The 20093-nt window shown below is 36.2% G+C and overlaps 1 protein-coding gene across 16 annotated transcripts in view; it reads right to left on the bottom strand.

Annotated features, from left to right (window-relative positions):
* Positions 1-20093, bottom strand: part of MYCBP2 (MYC binding protein 2) — a 334178-nt gene that overhangs the window by 148140 nt on the left and 165945 nt on the right. For all 16 annotated transcript variants that reach the window (XM_066380737.1, XM_066380743.1, XM_066380736.1 and 13 more), the window contains 7 exons: positions 19712-19986; positions 15941-16162; positions 11465-11656; positions 8492-8698; positions 7184-7315; positions 4519-4697; positions 84-226 (listed from right to left, as the gene is read on the bottom strand). In XM_066380737.1, coding sequence (XP_066236834.1) covers positions 84-226; positions 4519-4697; positions 7184-7315; positions 8492-8698; positions 11465-11656; positions 15941-16162; positions 19712-19986 — 1350 coding nt within the window. The remainder of the gene's footprint in view (positions 1-83; positions 227-4518; positions 4698-7183; positions 7316-8491; positions 8699-11464; positions 11657-15940; positions 16163-19711; positions 19987-20093) is intronic.

The raw sequence follows: 20093 nt of genomic DNA, 5'->3' as shown, positions 1-20093 counted from the left end.
CTGGAATTCTAAAAGATGGTTCCTCTTCAGTAACTCTGTGCATAACTAACCTGATTATTAAGAAAGTAAAAGAAAAATCTTACCATCCACAGCAAGAGCTCGGTGCAAAAGGTCTTTTGCAGCTCGAACAACGGTGCTTACCACAGAGAGAGCCCTGCTACAGTTTTTATCTTCTTCATTGGCTTTACTCAGAAGTTGGGACTGTAAATCTCCATCAAATTCACTCCTATAACATGAGTAACACATGAGATTATTTCACATGGCAGGTAAAACATGATTTAAGTCTAGGAACCACATCTATCTCAGAGTTCCTCATTTAAAGATAACTATGGCCCTGGCCGGTTGGCTCAGCGGTAGAGCGTCGGCCTAGCGTGTGGAGGACCCGGGTTCGATTCCCGGCCAGGGCACACAGGAGAAGCGCCCATTTGCTTCTCCACCCCTCCGCCGCGCTTTCCCTCTCTGTCTCTCTCTTCCCCTCCCGCAGCCGAGGCTCCATTGGAGCAAAGATGGCCCGGGCACTGGGGATGGCTCTGTGGCCTCTGCCCCAGGCGCTAGAGTGGCTCTGGTCGCAACATGGCGACGCCCAGGATGGGCAGAGCATCGCCCCCTGGTGGGCAGAGCGTCGCCCCTGGTGGGCGTGCCGGGTGGATCCCGGTCGGGCGCATGCGGGAGTCTGTCTGACTGTCTCTCCCTGTTTCCAGCTTCAGAAAAATGAAAAAAAAAAATAATAAAGATAACTATGTTAAAGTTAAAAAAAAGGTAAATATGTATGTATATAATTTCAAGGAGTGACTGGGCTTCACCGAAAAAGAAAGCAGGATAATGGCATAAAGTTATTTTACTTTTTAAAAGACTTTAAAAATTTTTATTTATTCATTTAATTTTTTTTAGAGGGGAGATACAGAGAGAGAGAGAGAGAGAGAGAGAGAAGGGGGGAGGAGCAGGAAGCATCAACTCTCATATGTGCCTTGACCGAGCAAGCCCAGGTTCAAAACCGGGACCTAACGTTCTACTGCACCACCACAGGTCAGGCAGCATACGAACACTCATGTACGTCCTCGTGTCTCCTGACCATGCAGAGTACAATCGTACAAAAATTTTTATTTTAAAAATATGAAAGGCAACATTTAAAAAAAGGCAAATGTATGTTCTTCATGTTTCCAGAAACTGATTATCAAACAAACATGATTTTAAGAAATAATTTCATTAAAAAAAAAAAACTCACTCCTGGGAATCAGAAAACATGAAAAAAACTCACTACTCAAAGGGTTAAATAAAATAAGGAAAGTCTTTGTTTTCCCCTGAAGGTGAGTTTATTACTTCTTGAAATAAGGTTAAATGCAGTTTGTTTTCAATTTACTAAATCTGTCTATTTTTAAAAAATATTTTTATTGAATTTGTAGGGGTGACATTGGTTAATAAAACGGCAGTTTTCAGATGCACAATTCTAATACATCATCTGTATATTACATTGTGTGTTTACTACCCCAAAAAAAGGAGAGTCTATCTTAAAACTGGTATTAAACAAAGACCTGAATTATGTTTTTTTTTAAAAATCTGAAGGAAAAGTATTCAGGGAAAAAGTAAAATAGAAGTTCAAACAGGAACAAGATTGGTGAGTTCAAGGATGAAGACCAGTGTAATCTGGAATGAAAGGAGAAAGAAAGAAGAGTAACAGGTGGGAAAGGAGAAGAAAAGTCAGATCATGTGAAGTCAGTCACAGGAACTTTTACATTTCATATTAAAATGGGAATGGAAATTTATGAGTGGATTTTGAGCAAGGGCTGACTAGATATGATTTACACTTCTTTAAGATTATTCTGGCTGCATTGTGGAGAACTGACTGCACGAAGGAGACTAGCATAGAAGCTATAATAGTAATCCTGGTAAAAGTGATGGTTGAAACTATACTGGTTAATTATGGGGGTAATATGATCTTTTAAAAGTACAGCTACTAGGACTTGATAAACTAGATGTAAAGTATGAGGAAAAGACAAAAGTAAAAAATGACTCCAAGGAGCTTGGTTGAAACTTTGGATGGAGAGGACTACTTTGGACACATTAAACTAAGACATCTATTAATCAACAACCTTAGAGCAGCCTGAAAGTGGATGTGTGACATAGTGGTAAGAATGAATTGTTTTATTTCCTACCTACAAACAACAGGGCCACGATTTTACTAGAAGTGTGCCTTTAGGTAAATGGCTTGACAGCTTTGTCTCAGTACCCTCATCTATAAAGCAGGAATAGGAAAAGATCCTACCTTCATGAGGTTACTGTGAGGACTAGCTGAGATAGCATAGGTAAAACAGTCCACATTAACTATCATCATCATCTCTATTACTGTCACTCAAATAAAGATATCAAAGAGGAACCTGGATATTCAGTCCAGGGCTCAAAGGAGATGAAAGCTAGAAATATAAACTAAGGTGCCATTGGAGTAAAATGGTATTTAAATTTAAGAGTTAAATCTTTTTAAACTTAATTATCTTTTTTAATTGAAGCTAAGAGTATTTGTATTAAAGCTTGATAAAAAAAACACTGCATTTTGTAGAAGACATAAAGCTTGAATAACAGATGCTTTTAAGGGACTCTCCAGCTTCCCAAATATACAACTCTTGTCTTGTACATGTGGTTTTTAATCTATGGTTTGAGAAACTGAGTAACGCAGTGTTCACTGTAGTGCTATGTAGCAGAAAGCTTTCCTGACGACAGTGAAAGCACTAGAACGCTTTTGTACCTCAGCAGCAACGTGCTGATAGGTAGCTTATTTAAAGCCCATTATTTCTGTTTTATTTCACATAAAGAAGGCAGAAAATCTACATCCAGGGAAACTACTTTGTGCCAACTTCCTAAGCAGTGTCCACAGATTGTTTATGAAGAAAACACATGCAATGTCAGTGATTTGATGCTAAGTCAGGTTGAGAACAAATGTGGTGAGTGGTATGCCCTATTCCCTAGGATTTCAGTTAAATTACTAAAGGAAACATTCAGACTCAGTGAGAAATGTATACTTGAAAGTTTTTTTTGTTTGTTTGTTTTTTGTATTTTTCTATAGCTGGAAACGGGGAGAGACAGTCAGACAGACTCCCGCATGCGCCCGACCGGGATCCACCCGGCACGCCCACCAGGGGCCATGCTCTGCCCCTCTGGGGCATCACTCTGTAGCGACCAGAGCCACTCCAGCGCCTGGGGCAAAGGCCAAGGAGCCATCTCCAACGCCCGGGCCATCCTTGCTCCAATGGAGCCTCACTGGGGGAGGGGAAGAGAGAGACAGAGAGGAAGGAGAGGGGGAGGGGTGGAGAGGGGGAGGGGTGGAGAAGCAGATGGGCGCCTCTCCTGTGTGCCCTGGCCGGGAATCGAACCCGGGACCTCAGCACGCCAGGCCGACGCTCCACCACTGAGCCAACCAGCCAGGGACCTTGAAAGTTTTTTAACCCCAAATTATTATTTTTTTTATTTCCCACTGGTTACATAAGGGATGGTTTTTGTTAAACATGATAAAAAGCCCATCATTATATATTTTAGGGCCCCAAGGACTAGATTCACAGATATCAAAATATTCTGCAGACTAGACAACAGGATCAAGGCAATACTAGTACTCTGGTAGAGTTGACTGATTATCAATTTTAGGCATTTCTGAAGAATACATAAATACACTCCATTTAAATTCAAAACTCCAGACTACAAACTATAAAAGTGACAACTGCATATATGCCTAGTACATAAAAGTTTCAAAGTTATTACAGAAATGGCAAAAAACATTTCAAAGCATTCACCTTTAATTTTTATTTTATTTTATTATTTTTTGTCTGTGACAGAGAGAGAGAGAGACAGAGAGAGGGGAAGGAGAGACAAATAGGAAGGGAGAGTCAGATGAGAAGCATCAATTCTTTGTTGTGGCACCTTAGTTGTTCATTGATTGCTTTCTCATATGTGCCTTGACCAGGGGGCTACAGCAGACCGAGTGACCCCTTGGTGAAGGCAGTGACCTTGGGCCCAAGCTGGTGAGTCTTGCTCAAACCAGATGAGCCTACACTCAAGCCAGTGACCTCAGGGTTTCAAACCTGGGTCCTCCACATCCCAGTCCAATGCTCTATCTACCGTGCCACCTCCTGGTTAGCTACCTTTAATTTTTATGATTTATTTATTTTTCTTTTTTTTTTAAGCGAGAGAGAGAGAAACACTGATTTATTGTACCACTTTTTCATGCATTCATTGGTTGATTCTTGTATGTTCCCTGACTGGGGATTGAACCTGCAACCTTGGCTTGTTGGGACGATGCTCTAACCAACTAAGCTATTTGGCCACGGCTCAAAGCATTCACCTTTATAGTAGAACTGAATTTACATATTAAAAATGAGACTTTTTAATATGAATTAGCATAAGTACTATGTGCAAGAAAGACACACAGGATAATTTAATTATAACTACCCATTTAGGATTTTTTACCTTGGTAGTAAATTCTGTATGTTCTCCCACTTTAAAATAGCTCCTTATCTCTATACACACACCTACCTATAGTAAAGTATCTGTGGAATCTGTCCTCTAGTTTGGTTTGTGCCATTACTACTCAAGCTGCACGTGCTAAATGTAAACGTCACACCATCGGGGCACTGAACTGTGGTCATTCCTCCATCTCCATTGGCTGTTCGGCTTCCATAGTTCCTCAAGCGCACAGCATATTTAACATTCTCCTTCACAACAAAGACACAAAACATGTTTATATTTACTGATAATGTACAGAAGATATACAAAAAGAACTCTGCAGTAACATGGGCAAATATATTGAATTTCTTTGTCATATTCATAGATGATTTGGTTAAATGAGTTTTTAATCAAACAAGATGATAACTAATACTTATTGATATTTATTCATTAAAAATTTTTTTAAATATTGATTTAATGAAAGAGGGACAGAGAGGAGAGAAAGAAAGAGAGGAAGAGAGACAGACAGGAACACTGATCTGTTCCTGTGTGCGCTCTGACCAAGGATCAAACAGGCAACCTCTGTGCTTCAGGACTATGCTTGAACCAACCGAGCTATCTGGCCAGGGCATACTGATATTTATTTTATAACAGAAATTGTCCTAAGTAATTTTTGTGATTTAATAAATTAATCCGTAATGTGACCTCATGAAGTACATTATTTTATAGATGAGGAATCTGAGGCACAGAAAAGTTAAGTACCTTGCCCAAAGTCACAAAGTAAGGAAGGGATGAAACTAGGATTTGAATACCGGCCATATGACTCTAGTTCCTGCTCTTAATAACACTGTAAAGAGTGTCAGCCATAATAAATGATTAAAAAGGAAAAAAAAAGAGAAAACTCATGAACACAGACAACAGTGTGGTGATTGTCGGGGGAGTGGTTGTGAGGGGAGATGGAGGAAGGTATCGGGGGATTGAATGGTGATGGATGGAGACCTGACTTGGGTTGGTAAACACACTATACAATTTGTACAGGATGATGTGTTGTTGAATTGTGCCTTTGAAACATGTATAATTTCATTAACTAGAGTCATCCCAATAAATTCAATAAAAAGGAAAAATAAGTAAGTACATATGTAAGAATACTTTTCTTTGATGAATTTAACTTTGATGAATTAAAAATTTTTTTAATTTTTTTTTTTTTTTTTTGTATTTTTCCGAAGTAAGAAGTGGGGGAAGCAGACAGACAGACTCAGGCATGCGCCCAACCGGATCCACCCAGCATGCCCACCAGGGGGCAATGCTCTGCCCATCTGGGGCACTGCTCCACTGCAACCGAGCCATTCTAGCACCTGAGGCAGAGGCCATGGAGCCACCCTCAGCCCCCTGGCCAGGGGAAGAGAGAGACAGAGAGAAAAGAGAGGGGGAAGGGTGGAGAAGAAATGGGCGCTTCTCCTGTGTGCCCTGGCCGGAAATCGAACCTGGAACCTCCACACGCCAGGCTGATGCTCTACCACTGAGCAAACTGGCCAGGGCCTGAAATACTTTTAAATGAAGTAAAAATAATGGTGAGTCCATTATTTTCTTATTTTAAAAGATACTCAGGGAAATAGATAAGACACAAGAGAAACTATCCATAAAAAAAAGTTGGCCAAAATATAATGCACTGTAAAGAGAAAATGAGATACAAATACTCACATCTTATGATTCATAATATAAACTTCACAATAAAGATGTTTTGCTTTTTGGTGTCAAAATTCTTTTTGATAAAAGTTTCTGGTAAATTAATCTAAAATTGTGCTCTATAATGAGGATTACTGCAGTTAAATTCAGAATTACTTTATTAATAATTACTTTAATATTAAGTAAAATTTGGCAAAGTTATTTACTGCTAGACAATTAAGTAATATAAAGAATAACTTTAATATTAATACTTTTTGTTAAGACTACTTATTTTTTAAATAAATTTGGCACAGTAAGAGAAGGACAGGATCTAATAATATTTATTGACTTTCTAAACTGTGCTAGACATTGAAGCAAGTACTTTATTCCATTATTTAATTTAACCTGAAGAGCACTACTATATAGGTATTATCTTTCCCAATCTACAGGTATGTATCAGACTGGTTAAATAATGACATGCCCAATAACTCCAAAATCTAACAATACCTTTCACTATACAATACTTTTTACCATATCAGACTTTAAGAGATCTTTGCAACAATACATTATAAGCACAATAACAAGAATATAGTAGGTACTCCATAGACATCCATCACATAAAGGAATACTTTTCATTATTATTTTTTTTTAGTGAAAGAGAGAGAGGGAGAGAGAGGAAGATAAGAAACATCAACTCATAGTTATGGCACTTTAGTTGTTCACTGATTTTTTCTCATATGTGCTTTGATGGAGGAAGGGGAGCTACAGCCAAGCCAGTTACCCCTTGCTCTAGCCAGCGACCCTGGGCTTTAAGCCAGAGACGTTTGGGCTCAAGCCAGTGACCATATGATCATGGGATCATGTCTATGGCCCCACACTCAAGTAGGCGACACTCTGCGCTCAAGCTGGTGAGCCTGCACTCAAGCCAGTGACCTCAGGGTCTGGACGTGGGACCTCAATATCCCAGATCAATGCTCTTATCTACTGTGCCACCACCAGTCAGGCATACTTTTTGTTATTTTTAAAGTAAACCACATAATAATACCTCTTACTTACAAAAGAAACATATTAGTATAGTATAATTAATTACCTTTAAAGGAACAACTTTGTCAAGTCTAATTTCAGCGATATCACTGGGTGAATCATCTGTTGTATAGGTTCCTTTGACTAATTCTAGAGATGTCCATCTGTGAGAATGAGTTGAATCTCCTGCATGTTCACTCTAATTAAAACAAAACAAAATGAAATCCATCATATTCTTTATTACATGAGCAATACTGACTTAGAATGAGTAATTGTTTTAAAGCACTTTTAATTCCTTGCATATACAATTAGCTATTAACATTTCCCCATAACACAAAAAAACTTTTCTGTACTCTATATAAACTATTTACTTTTATATGATTTCCTGAGACATCTACAATCTAAATTGCATAAAAAAGCTTTTCTCCTCTCATGTCCTAAAAACAATTCCCACTTCTTCCTAAGAATAATCTTATATCTAATTATAAAACCTAAAGTAAAAAAATAATGAATTTAAATTAATTGCTCAAAAAAATCAAACAAATTGCTATTTATTAGAAAATACTACCATCTGTCCCATTAATAAAACTTGTGAAAATTCAAGTATCTTAGAGAATATAAGCAAAATACAGTTAAATCAATCAAATCAATCAATATCTTTAAAAAGAATCATCCTTTAGCAACTCTATAACAAAATTAGTTAACCACGGATACAGGTAATAATATCAGTCTGAATGTTGTTCTTTTTTCTTGAGAACTTAGAACAGTAAAATATTTACTCCAGATTATACTCAGAGGCTTAGCTATATAATTTCTAGTGTTTTCATTTAAAATCTTTCCTGGAAGTACAAAAAATATGAGGCAAGAGCCATCCAAGAGGCACACAAGCAATCAAGTAGAATAGCTCTCTTTCAATTTCTTTAATGTCATCAATCTAAGACTGATCTGCTAAACCCTCAAAGATTTAGACCAGGAGTAGTCAACCTTTTTATACCTACCACCCACTTTTGTATCTCTGTTAGTAGTAAAATTTTCTAACTACCCACCGGCTCCACAGTAATGGAGATTTATAAAGTAGGGAAGTAATTATAAAGCAGAGTTACAGCAAGTTAAAGCATATAATAATAATTACTTACCAAGTAGTTTATGTCAGATTTTTGCTAAGTTTGACAGAATAAATCTTTATAAAACAACTTACTATAGTTAAATATAGTTATTTATACTTTGGTTGCTCCACTTACCGCCCACCATGAAAGCTGGAACCACCCACTAGTAGGCGGTGGGGACCAAGTTGACTACCACTGATTTAGACTATCATACTATGATAAGAAGTCTTGACACACAGCAACATGAACAATGGAAGAGTGGTACTTACATCATCAACCAGCACCTCTAATTCATATTCATGAATTCCACCTCCTCCATAGACAGAAAAACCGACCACAACTATGCCAGGCTTGTCAACTGAAAAACAGATTGCATCAGGAGACCCATTCCCAGTGTTCCAACTCCTTCCCTGACTTGTTTTTGTGAATCGGTTAGCACTGGCTTTAACAGAGTGTAGAGAATTAAGTCCATCGATCTGTGAATGAAAAAAGCAATTACATCAGTCAGTAGTCTACCTGAGCATCAATAATATACCTTCAACAAAACTAGCAAGAATATAAGTTCAATAAAGTAACCTATATTTAACAAATAGGTTAAAACTTTCCTAACGGTCATTCTATTAAGAAATTAACCAACAATAAAACCAGATTTTATCATTCTATATTCACAAATCAGTATCCTTAGAGAGTACTTTCTTCTTTTAGTCATATTAAACTATACATTTCACTTAATTTATGTCAGGACTATAAATTATCACAGTCATAACCTATGAATAAATTACTACTCACTTTGAAAAGATATGAAAAATTTCATGAATATTCTATAAACCAAAAGATTTCAAACTATGTCACACAAAGCTCTAGGAATTCTACAGAGATAGGTATTCAAGAAATGTGAACTCAGCTTTCTCTCTTAGCTCAGACCACCCCCCCCTCTTATCTGTGAATTTTCCAGTAAGACTTCATTTGCAGAAAATGTTGTCTTGGGTCTGAATATCACTAATGTACACAGTGGCATTCAATATATTTAATAAATATATATACATACAAATATAACCTCATTAATTACAGACTTTCATTAGAGAGGACCAAAGAACTTATTTTGGTTTAAAACCCCTCTTTTTCATTATAGATCCTGCTGTTGATCTAAGTAGGCTGAAGAAATTTGGAAAACATTTTCTGCCAGGATCTATTATAGAAGGGAAGCATATTATAGGTTGAATAGATAAAAAAACTTTTTTTTTCTGACAGGGCTTCAACAATATCCAAGGCCAAAGCCTAAGCTAAGAAATGGAGGGAAGTGCTTCCTAGGATGAGATACTAAAATCTGCTCAGGTGCATGTAATCATTCAGAATAGATTCTAAAATAAATCTATAAGTAAGAAAAAGCAAAGATTATAAATTACAAAAGTAAAATAGAGTGGTAGAGCTTCAGCCCAGTGTGTAGAAGTCCTGGGTTCGGTTCCTGGTCAGGACAAACAAGAGAAGCAATCATCTGCTTCTGCACCCCTTCTTTCTTTCTTTCTCTCTCTCTCTCTCTCTCCCCCCACCCCTGCAGTTATGGCTCAAATGATTTGAGTAAGTTGGCCCCAGGCACTGAGGATGGCTCCAAGGCTTGCCTCAGGTGCTAAAATAGCTTGGTTGCCAAGCAACAGAGCAATTGCCGCAGATGGGTGCAGCATCAGCCCCAGATGGGGCTTGCCAGATGCATCCTGGTCACGGCGCATGGGGGAGTCTGTCTCTCTGCCTCTCTGCCTCTCACTTAATTAAAAAAAATAAAGTAAAATAGAGAAAAAAAGGTCCTTCATATGATACTTGAGACCTGGGACCATTGAGTATATGTTAGTTGTTAAACATTGGAATGATATAATTAATATTTATTATGACATTATTTTCAAAACCAATGTACTTCTTGCTTATGGGGAAAAAATAGAATCATTCACCAAATTCAGCCAAAATGCTTAGATAAATTGTAAGACAGATATTCTAGGGCAGTTAAATAGTGAAATATACTGTTACATTATAAAATGTAAAGGTTCTTTAAAATGCTTCAAAATTATTTTCTCAAGGATACTACTTGGTCCTTTGAAAATTCTATAGCAGTGGTTCTCAACCTTTCTAATGCCGTGACCCTGCAATACAGTTCCTCATGTTGCGGTGACTCCAAACCAAAAAATAATTTTGGTGGCTACTTCATAACTGTAATTTTGCTACAGTTATGATTCGGAATGTAAACACCTGATATGCATTATGTATTTTCCAATGGCTTTAGGCGACTCCGCCGGGGTCGCGAACCACAGGTTGAGAACCGCTGCTCTATAGTGATGACTACACAACACTGTGAATGTACTGAACTGTACACAGAAAAAGTCAGAATGATAAATTTTGTTATTTATGTTTTACTACATTAAAAAAAATTGTGACTTAGGTAAAATGAAAATAATTATTCACATTTTACATATGTTTTTGTCCAGGGTCAATCAAATGGGCAGAGCAAAGGTTTGAGCCTTTCTACCTTTTCCATGCCATATATTCATTAGTAGTAGTTCTACTTCTATTACCCACTGCACAGCAACACAAATTATTTTTGCTTTTAATGGGACATGGCAGTGGGGTTGTACAATGGAGCGGCTAAGAAAAAATATGTATGTATTTTGTTTTACTCTGACATCCTGGGTAACCTGGTAAGAGAGGAAGCAAATAGGAGCAGAGAAGAGGTATAAGGAAGGGAAAAACAGCTAGTTTAAATTCAATTTTTGAGGAAAAGAAAACAAAACACAGTAGGATTAAAATTAGTTTCTATGAAGCTAAAACATGAAAAAATGAAACTATGTAGAAAGTTTATTTAAAAAAAAATTTTTTTTTTCCAGAGACAGAAAGAGTCAGAGAGAGGGATAGACAGGGACAGACAGACAGGAACGGAGATATGAGAAAAATCAATGATTAGTTTTTCGTTGCGCGTTGCGACACTTTAGTTGTTCATTAATTGCTTTCTCATATGTGCCTTTACCGTGGCCCTTCAGCAGACCGAGTAACCCCTTGCTCGAGCCAGCGACCTTGGGCTCAAGCTGGTGAGCTTTTGCTCAAACCAGATGAGCTCTCGCTCAAGCTGGCGACCTTGGGGTCTCGAACCTGGGACTTCCACATCCCAGTCCGACGCTCTATCCACTGCGCCACCGCCCGGTCAGGCTGTAGAAAGTTTAAACATGTGATTTTTCTCCAATCTCAAAACAGAACATCACCTCAGATCCCAGGGCTGACGCGGTCAGTTCACTGACAATACTAGCCAGTAATCCACAGGTGTTGGAGACCAGGTGGGAGGAGAAGAGCTCATTCTCTCTCCGCAGGCTGTTCCTGACTGGGAGCACAACAATAACCAGCATTTTCTCCAGAACTTCACGGAAGCTTGTCATCCCGGAGATATTCTCTTCACTCTATGATATTTGGAATAAAAAAGTTCTAAGATACTGCATTATTTTCTTTCACATGAACATTCAATTTGTCTTTCTAGATGATAGCCTTAAATTCAGACTTGTATATACGTCTATGAATCTATCCAGTTGTATGTGAAGTCAATATATCAACTTCTCATTTACAAGTTCTTTCTAAATGACTAGTCTCTGTGTACCATAAAAGCACCCCACACTTACAAGGTATGTTTTATTAGCTTTTTGTCTTTTTTACTTTATCCTCTTAACTTTCCAATAACAGTTCTATATGATAAACAGAATAAAACTCTTCCCATTGAACAAGTTTTCTCTATAGTCAAGATTCCAATCTCAGATAATTATTTCTGGCATATTTAGAGGTGAAGCAACTACAAAATATTGCAGTCTATGCAAATCTATTTTCTTACAAAATTCTTTCTGTACATACTTGTAATAAAAATATGGCACTCTACCACAACTATTCCTACACAATTTTATAAATTCTATGTACTATATAATTTCATAACTGAAGAAAGGAAAATTCCCACCCCCATCAATGGAAAAAGTTCAAGATAAGAAATTACATAATCTCATTAAAGGCCATAGGGAAAATACTCTTTTTTCCCAGAAAAAAAAAGATGACTAATCGATTTTAATTGATAGCAGGCATGAACATTACTTATCTCCTTTACCATCCTCAGTATCTCAGCCCATTGTGTACAGACAGAAAAAATACATTTAATTTCATCAAGGTGCCAATCATAAGCTAAGACCCTTTCATTTTGTGGAACTAGGGAATCAAGCAATTTGGATCTTGTTCCAGTTTTTTCATAGTGACTCAACTTCTTCAACTGTAAAATCAAGGGAACTCTTTGCTAGGATTCAATGATCAAAATTACCTTGTGGCCCCAAGCAAGCAGGTTCTTCCACAATACTTTTATGTTCTACATTGCTTTACAAGTTTTACTATCTATAACAGATTCAACAGATTTCAAAAAGTCATAAAATGTCAGGGTGGAAAGGGTTATAAAGTTAAATCACTTTCCCCAAAAGAAATCACATATGTAAATGAATGTATTTTCAATCCACTAGAGAAAATTAAATAAGATAAAATCATCAAGAGCATTATGAATCATTCTCAATGTTTTCCTTAATGTATAATCTTAAGCTGAAAAAAATAAGTCACTTAGAGATCATCTTCCATCTTTAAGTTATTTCTATTATCCATTTAAACAAGATCACCATAACGTTTTGGTCAATTTCTTATTAAAAAATAATCCTTTTTTTTTTTTTTTTTTTAACAGAGACAGAGTTGGAGAGAGGGACTGATAGGGACAGACAGACAGGAAGGGAGAGAGATGAGAGGCATCAATTCTTCGTTGCAGCATCTTAGTTGTTTATCGATTGCTTTCTCATTTGTGCCTTAACTGGCAGGCTACAGCAGAGAGAGTGACCCCTTGCTCAAGCCAGCGACCCTGCACGCAAGCTGGCAAGTCCATGTTCAAGCCAGATGAGCCTGCGCTCAAGACGGTGACCTCAAGTTTTCGAATATGGGTCCTCTACATCCCTGACTGATGCTTTATCCACTGCACCACTGCCTGGTCAGGCAAAATAATCAATTCTTGATTTTGTTAAAATTGAAATTCTTTTATCCCTATGTCACTTTCATTCCCCAGATACTTTACTTTCTAGAACATCTCAGAAAGTTAGCTATTCAGAAAACTCAATCCCCAATTGTCCTCTATAATCAATAATCTTGTGGGGCTTTATTTGGGGCATAAGAAGTGAGAAATAGGTGCAGTGTTTATTTTATTATGCCCACTAATATTCTAATTAGCAATCGACAGGACTAATATAAGAAGCTTCCCATATAATCTTAACATAGAGTTGATAGTGTCAAATGCTTTCACTGAAAGACAAAAAAGAAAAAATTTAGCACATCACCAGCCACTAAAATTTTTTAAAAAGGTCATCTTATTCACTGGTGGTAGTGAATACAGACAGACACTAGCCTTCTGGAGGGGATTTTGCCAATCTGTAACAAAGTCTGAACATTTTTTCCTTTGTGACATGAGAATTTTTCTACTTTTGAAGATTTATTCTGGAAAAATCAGCATGAATATACATAAACATTTTGTCAATGATATTTTCAACAGCACTGTTTAAAATACTGAAATATGGAAAACAAGTATATATAAAAAATTGATTATAACTATGTTACACTCAAATGGTAGAAATCTGTAATATCCATCAAAAAGAGGGTGGAAGAATATATACTACTCAGGATGTATCCTCATAGACTATTAAGATAGATACACAAATATACAATTATTAATTGTTAATAATCACCGAATGTTAGTATTTTTCTAAAAATGTTTTTTAAATATTGTTAAGTTTTACTGAATTTTTAAAGAAAACAATGCAAGACAAGGAAATTGCAAGAGAAAAAATACAGATTACTCTTAACTTTTTCATCAAAGCATCATTTTTGTTTTCTCTTCTAAAATATGTTTTTTGCATACTACAAAATATGTCTTCTGCATACACATTTTACAGTCAGTCAGCTTAGAGCATATATACTTTTGATTTCTTAATTTAAAAATATCTGCCTTGATAATAAAGTTATTTTTAAAGGCCAAACCATATTCTATTAAATTGATATATCTAACTATTTCACTTACTAATATACCATTCAGCCTCTAATTAAGAGTTTTAATTTTTATTTTTAACAAAATACACATACAGCTTTAGTCTTCAAGTTATTTTCTTGGATAATTTCCTTCACAAATACTCACTGCACGTAATACTGAATTAAAAATTTATCTTGTAAAAATATCTTCGGTATTCTCCAGTTTAAGAGCTTTATTTATATTTTCACTGTCTCAAATAGTAGCTAATTAATAGTAGATGCACAATAAATACTTGCTGAAACATAGGAAGAAAAAGATTACTTATACTAATTACACAATGCCATAGGTTATGAATTTAACAGGTTCCCTCAGGGTCTCACCAACATAGAACTAAATAGGAAATTTATTTTTTATAATTTTTTACAAATAAGTTAATAACCTCAATATAACTTTCATACACATTTAATTACTGGTAAGGCTGAAAATTTTCCCATGCTGGCTTACTCTAAAGTCCCTCTTATATTTACTTTTATTATTTCTACTGAAATCTTACAAAGAAATTACACAGACCCTAAAAATTTTTTTTACCATTCTGTATTATTCCTTTTCATTCTAAATGTCATTGAAATTTTTCTCTTACTTTTTCTGTTGCTTCAGTCAACAGAAAACTGCTATTATACAATAATTATTAGATAATTTTTTATTTTCTACTCCTTTATTTTAAAGGTTAATTCTCATCAACGTGGGAGCAATTAGTTATATTTATGGTTTCCATGAGTATTTGCTTATTTTTTAATAGTGCATTTAAAAAAACCAGGAGCAGTTATTAAAGAATGTTTCTGACTATTGTCTTATAATTGCTTATTTTAGAGTAACAAAGTATTAAAGAAAATGTTTCAAAAGTTATTTTTTCCTTAGACTTCTCTTGACAATATAAAATACTATATGAGCATATAAATATCCTTTTAGCATCTGCAATTTTCAAATGGTTAGGCCAAAAACAGGAATTCATTACAGAACTCTCTCAAATTCTTATAGGTTATGAATTATTCAAAATAAAATATCAGAGAAAAAAGACTATTCATTTATAGGTAAACATGAGAAAGTTTTTCCTTAACTTTAATTCTTTTTTTTTTTTTTGCATTTTTCAGAAGCTGGAAACAGGGAGAGACAGTCAGACAGACTCCCGCATGCGCCCGACCAGGATCCACCCAGCACGCCCACCATGGGGCGACGCTCTGCCCACCAGGGGGCGATGCTCTGCCCATCCTGGGCATCACCATGTTGCGACCAGAGCCACTCTAGCGCCTGAGGCAGAGGCCACAGAGCCATCCCCAGCGCCCAGGCCATCTTTGCTCCAATGGAGCCTTGGCTGCGGGAGGGGAAGAGAGAGACAGAGAGGAAGGTGCGGCGGAGGGGTGGAGAAGCAAATGGGCGCTTCTCCTGTGTGCCCTGGCTGGGAATTGAACCTAGGTCCTCCGCACGCTAGGCCGACGCTCTACCGCTGAGCCAACCGGCCAGGGCCACTTTAATTCTTCTTATGAAACACATAGCTATTTGATAAATATACTTACTGTTACAGAATAGATAGTAAGCTAAATATGACTTCATTAATAATTTTATGGCTTCAATTTAAAAGGTACTTCAAAAGATGACCTACCTGGCTGAGTTTTTCCATATGTGCTACCAAAAGGGGAAACCGGTGAACTAGTGTTGAGTCATTCTCTGTGCTAACTTGTTTAACAATTGATCGTAGAAGTAGTTCTCCATCATATGCAATAGGGAATATAGAAGTCAACTTAACAGAAGTGTGACATAGAGCTGACATAACAGCTGCTAGGAGTCGACTGCTGGATGTCTTGAAATTTGCTTCTTGGATATCCTTTTCAAAACAAAAATATGAACCCCACCAAAGAAATACTGCATCAGTATAATCCAAATTTCTGGGTATGTAAAAGGTAAGCATTCTTTAAAATCATACCAAAATTTTCTAGAATTCAATCATTGTTTAATTGTCTTGTTAAAGAATAATGTCAACACTTTTAAGAACAATTGTTTAAGTTACTACCCAATAAAGGTAGAAAACTATGAAATATAATCAAGAAATATCATCCTCCTGTCCTCGAGCAGATTTTATGTATAGTTAATGTATCTTCGAAATCATAGTCCTCTGAGGCACTATTCTCAAAGAAAGGCATCAAAAAGGCCCCAAATAGTATACATCTAAGTCATTCCCAGTAACAAGCACTGAAACTATTTTCCTCAAATAATAAATTGTAATTATGTCATCACCTAACAAGGTACATTCAGGAAATATTAGTAGCAGACATGTAAAATTTTGTAACAAAGAATTAAAAACCCATCAATACAGGATATCCTAATTCATGATGGAATTTGTGTATTCATTGTACACATTACTTAGTTCTACCTTTTTCTTTATCTCATGGCACCTATAACCTAATTGCTAAAATTCTGTTGCACATCAAAAAATGTAGTTTTTGCAGATATGACAAAAATATTAATAGTAATTACCAACCCTTTTTGCTCCAAAGTGATTTTAAAAACTCATGTGCCTATATTTGTATATAAGGATTTCTTATACCAAGAATTAACCAATCAGATACAACCTTGCTATATAACATGACCAACAAGATACAACTCTCTTATACAACCTATATTTTTATGGTTCAAGACAGGGCATTCACACTAGACAGCTATTGTTGAGTTGGCTGTTGTCTTTTTTTTCTATTTGTTGATGTAAGGCAAAAAGAGATCAGTGCTCCTAACTAATCAAATACTGCATGTTTGGGGTGGTTTTTTTTTTTGTATTTTTCCAAAGTTAGAAGCGGGAGACAGTCAGACAGACTCCTGCATGCACCCAACTGGGATCCACCAGGCATGCCCACCAGGAGGCGTTGCTCTGTTGCTGCTAGAGCCATTCTAGCACCTGAGGTGGAGGCCATGGAGCCATCCTCAGCACCCAGGCCAACTTTGCTCCAATGGAGCCTTGGCTGAGAGGGGGAAGAGAGAGATAGTGAGGAAAGAGGTGGTAGGGTGGAGAAGCAGATGGGCTTTCTCCGGTGTGCCCTGACTGGGAATCGAACCCGGGACTTCCACATGCCAGGCTGATGCTCTACCACTGAGCCAACTGGCCAGGCAAGATACTGCATGTTTTAAAAATTATGTGGCTCACTGTTGAAAATCACTGACTCAGTTCATCAAACATACATTACAAAGATAGACTAATAGTAAAAACAACATTCCAAATGTTAAACCAAGTTAGCCTAGTCAACAGCAAAGGAAACAACCATATCAGACTGGCTTTTTAATGTTAAACCTCCCCTGCAATTCTAAAATAAATCCCATTTTTTATAGTTAGATTTGACAATATTGTCAAAAACTTTTCCATCTATGTTTCTGAGTAATATTTGTCTATACTTATCTTTTCTTTTAATATCTTTATCAAATTTTGGTATCAGGATAAAGTTAACTTGATGAATTAGCTAGGAAGTATAGCCTCTTGTATTTTTTGAGAGTTTGTAAAGGATTTTTATTTTCTATGTTTAAAGAATTCTCCAATGACAATATATGGGACTGGGGTTTTCTTTGTGGTCAAGTCTTTGATAATAAATTCAACTTTTAATGGAAATGAGAAAATTCAGATTTTTCTACTTATTATATGTGTGTTTGCTTAAGTCATATTTTACAAGAAATTTTTTCTATTTTATTCAAAATTATAATTTATTGGTAGAAACTTGTTCATAATATTCCCTTATTATCATTTTGATGTCTGTTGAATCTGTAGTGATATTCCCTATTTTATTCCTGATAATTATATTTTTTCTTTCTCCCTTGTCTCTTAATCAGATTCTCTCTAGTTTTTAAATTGTGTCTTATTTTCAAAAAACTAGCTTTTATTTTTAATAATTTTCTCTAGTCACTATTTCACCAATTTCTGTTCATATGTTTATTATTTCCTTCCCTTCTCTTTGTTACTTTCTTCTTTCTTTGGGTTTGATTAGGTAGCTCTTCTTTCTAGTTTCTTAAAGTAGAAAATTAGATCATTGGTTTGAACCTTTCTTTGCTAGTATAAACATTTAAAAGCATAAATTTCCTCTGTAAGCAATGTTTTAGCTACTTCTGAAAAATGTTTATATGTTATCTTTTTATCTTTTAGTGTGAAATAGTTTCTAATTTCCTTTGCATTTTTTCTTTGATTTACTGGTTACTTCAAAGTCTTGTCTATTTGGTGTGTTTCTTGATATATTTTGCTATATATTTCTAATTTAATTCTATTGTGCTCTGGAAACACTTCTTGTAAGATTTTAATCTTGTGAATTTTTTTTTCTTACAAAGACAGAGAGAGAGAGTCAGAGAGAGGGATAGAGACAGACAGACAGGAACGGAGAGAGATGAAAAGCATCAATCATCAGTTTTTCGTTGCGATACCTTAGTTGTTCATTGATTGCTTTCTCATATGTGCCTTGATGGTGGGCCTTCATCAGACCAAGTAACCCCTTGCTCAAGCCAGTGACCTTGGGGCCAAGTTGGTGAGCTTTGTTCAAACCAGATGAGCCCGCACTCAAGCTGGCAACCTCGAGGTCTTGAACCTGGGTTCTCCGCATCCCAGTCCGACACTCTATCCACTGTGCCACCGCCTGGTCAGGCAATCTTGTGAAATTTACTAAGGTTTTTTTTTTATGGCTTACTATATTATCTGTGATAGATCTTTGTGAATATTATATGTATATTTGGAAAGAATTTGAATACTGAATTTGCACATTCTGTTTTTTAAATGTCAATTAGACCAAGGTAGTTGATAGTGTTGCTCAAATCTCTTATCCCTACAGAATTTTGTCGTTATTCTATTAATTACTGAAAAAAAAATACTGAAAAAGAGGCAGTGAAGTCTTCAACTATAAATGTGAATTTATCTATTTGTCTCTTTAGTTTTCTGAAATATTTTGCTTCTGGTGTTTTAAAACTGTGATTGGTACATACACGTTTATGAGGATTATGGTTTTTCTCATTAAGGAATGAATTATGTCAGCATGCAAGTTCACTCACAGCTCTCTCCCGACTGACCTGCAGATACGGCGCAGTGGGGCTGCCCTTTTAGTGCTGCCCTGCCTCTTGCTTACTCACTACTGTTCTTTCCCTCTTTTACAAACACTCACACACCCATATACACATACTCACTCACACACACACACTCACTCATCCATAGGTTCATCAGCCTGACAATTTTATAACTAAAAACTGATATAACAGAAAAAAATCTTTTTTGAACTCTGAGTATTAAATTATATACACCAAACATTTTCTGATTTACCTTTTATAAAAGTTACAAAGATTGAGAAAACTAGTTTTTATTTTCTTGAAGAGCATTAAGTAATATACTTTCAATTAAAATTCTATAAACTTAAAATACCTGATCCAAACAATTCAGCAGATCACAAAGGCAAGCCCACTGTAAAGCAGGAGTTGGGTAGAAAGAATGAAAACAGGCAGTAAAAGTGTTATGACACTCCTGAAGGACAGCTTCTAGGAGACTCAAGGGTTGACTGAGATATCCTTGAGGATCATTATCCAACTTCACCATGCAGTGATCAACTCCTTCTGATAAAATTTTCCTTAACAAAGTTCTGGTTTTTCCAATACATTCTGCTAATTTGCTAGTTTCTTCTACAACTGCTTTTCCTGTAGCTTTAAGGGAACAAAGCAGATAGCTAATTAAATAGAATAATACATAAGCATAAAAACATTCAATAAAATTCAACTAAAAAAATCACAAGTATTCATAACCTAGAAAG

Source organism: Saccopteryx leptura, chromosome 4 (genome assembly GCF_036850995.1).
Source record: "Saccopteryx leptura isolate mSacLep1 chromosome 4, mSacLep1_pri_phased_curated, whole genome shotgun sequence".
NCBI lineage: Eukaryota > Metazoa > Chordata > Mammalia > Chiroptera > Emballonuridae > Saccopteryx > Saccopteryx leptura.
This window is presented reverse-complemented; position numbering and strand designations above follow the sequence as displayed.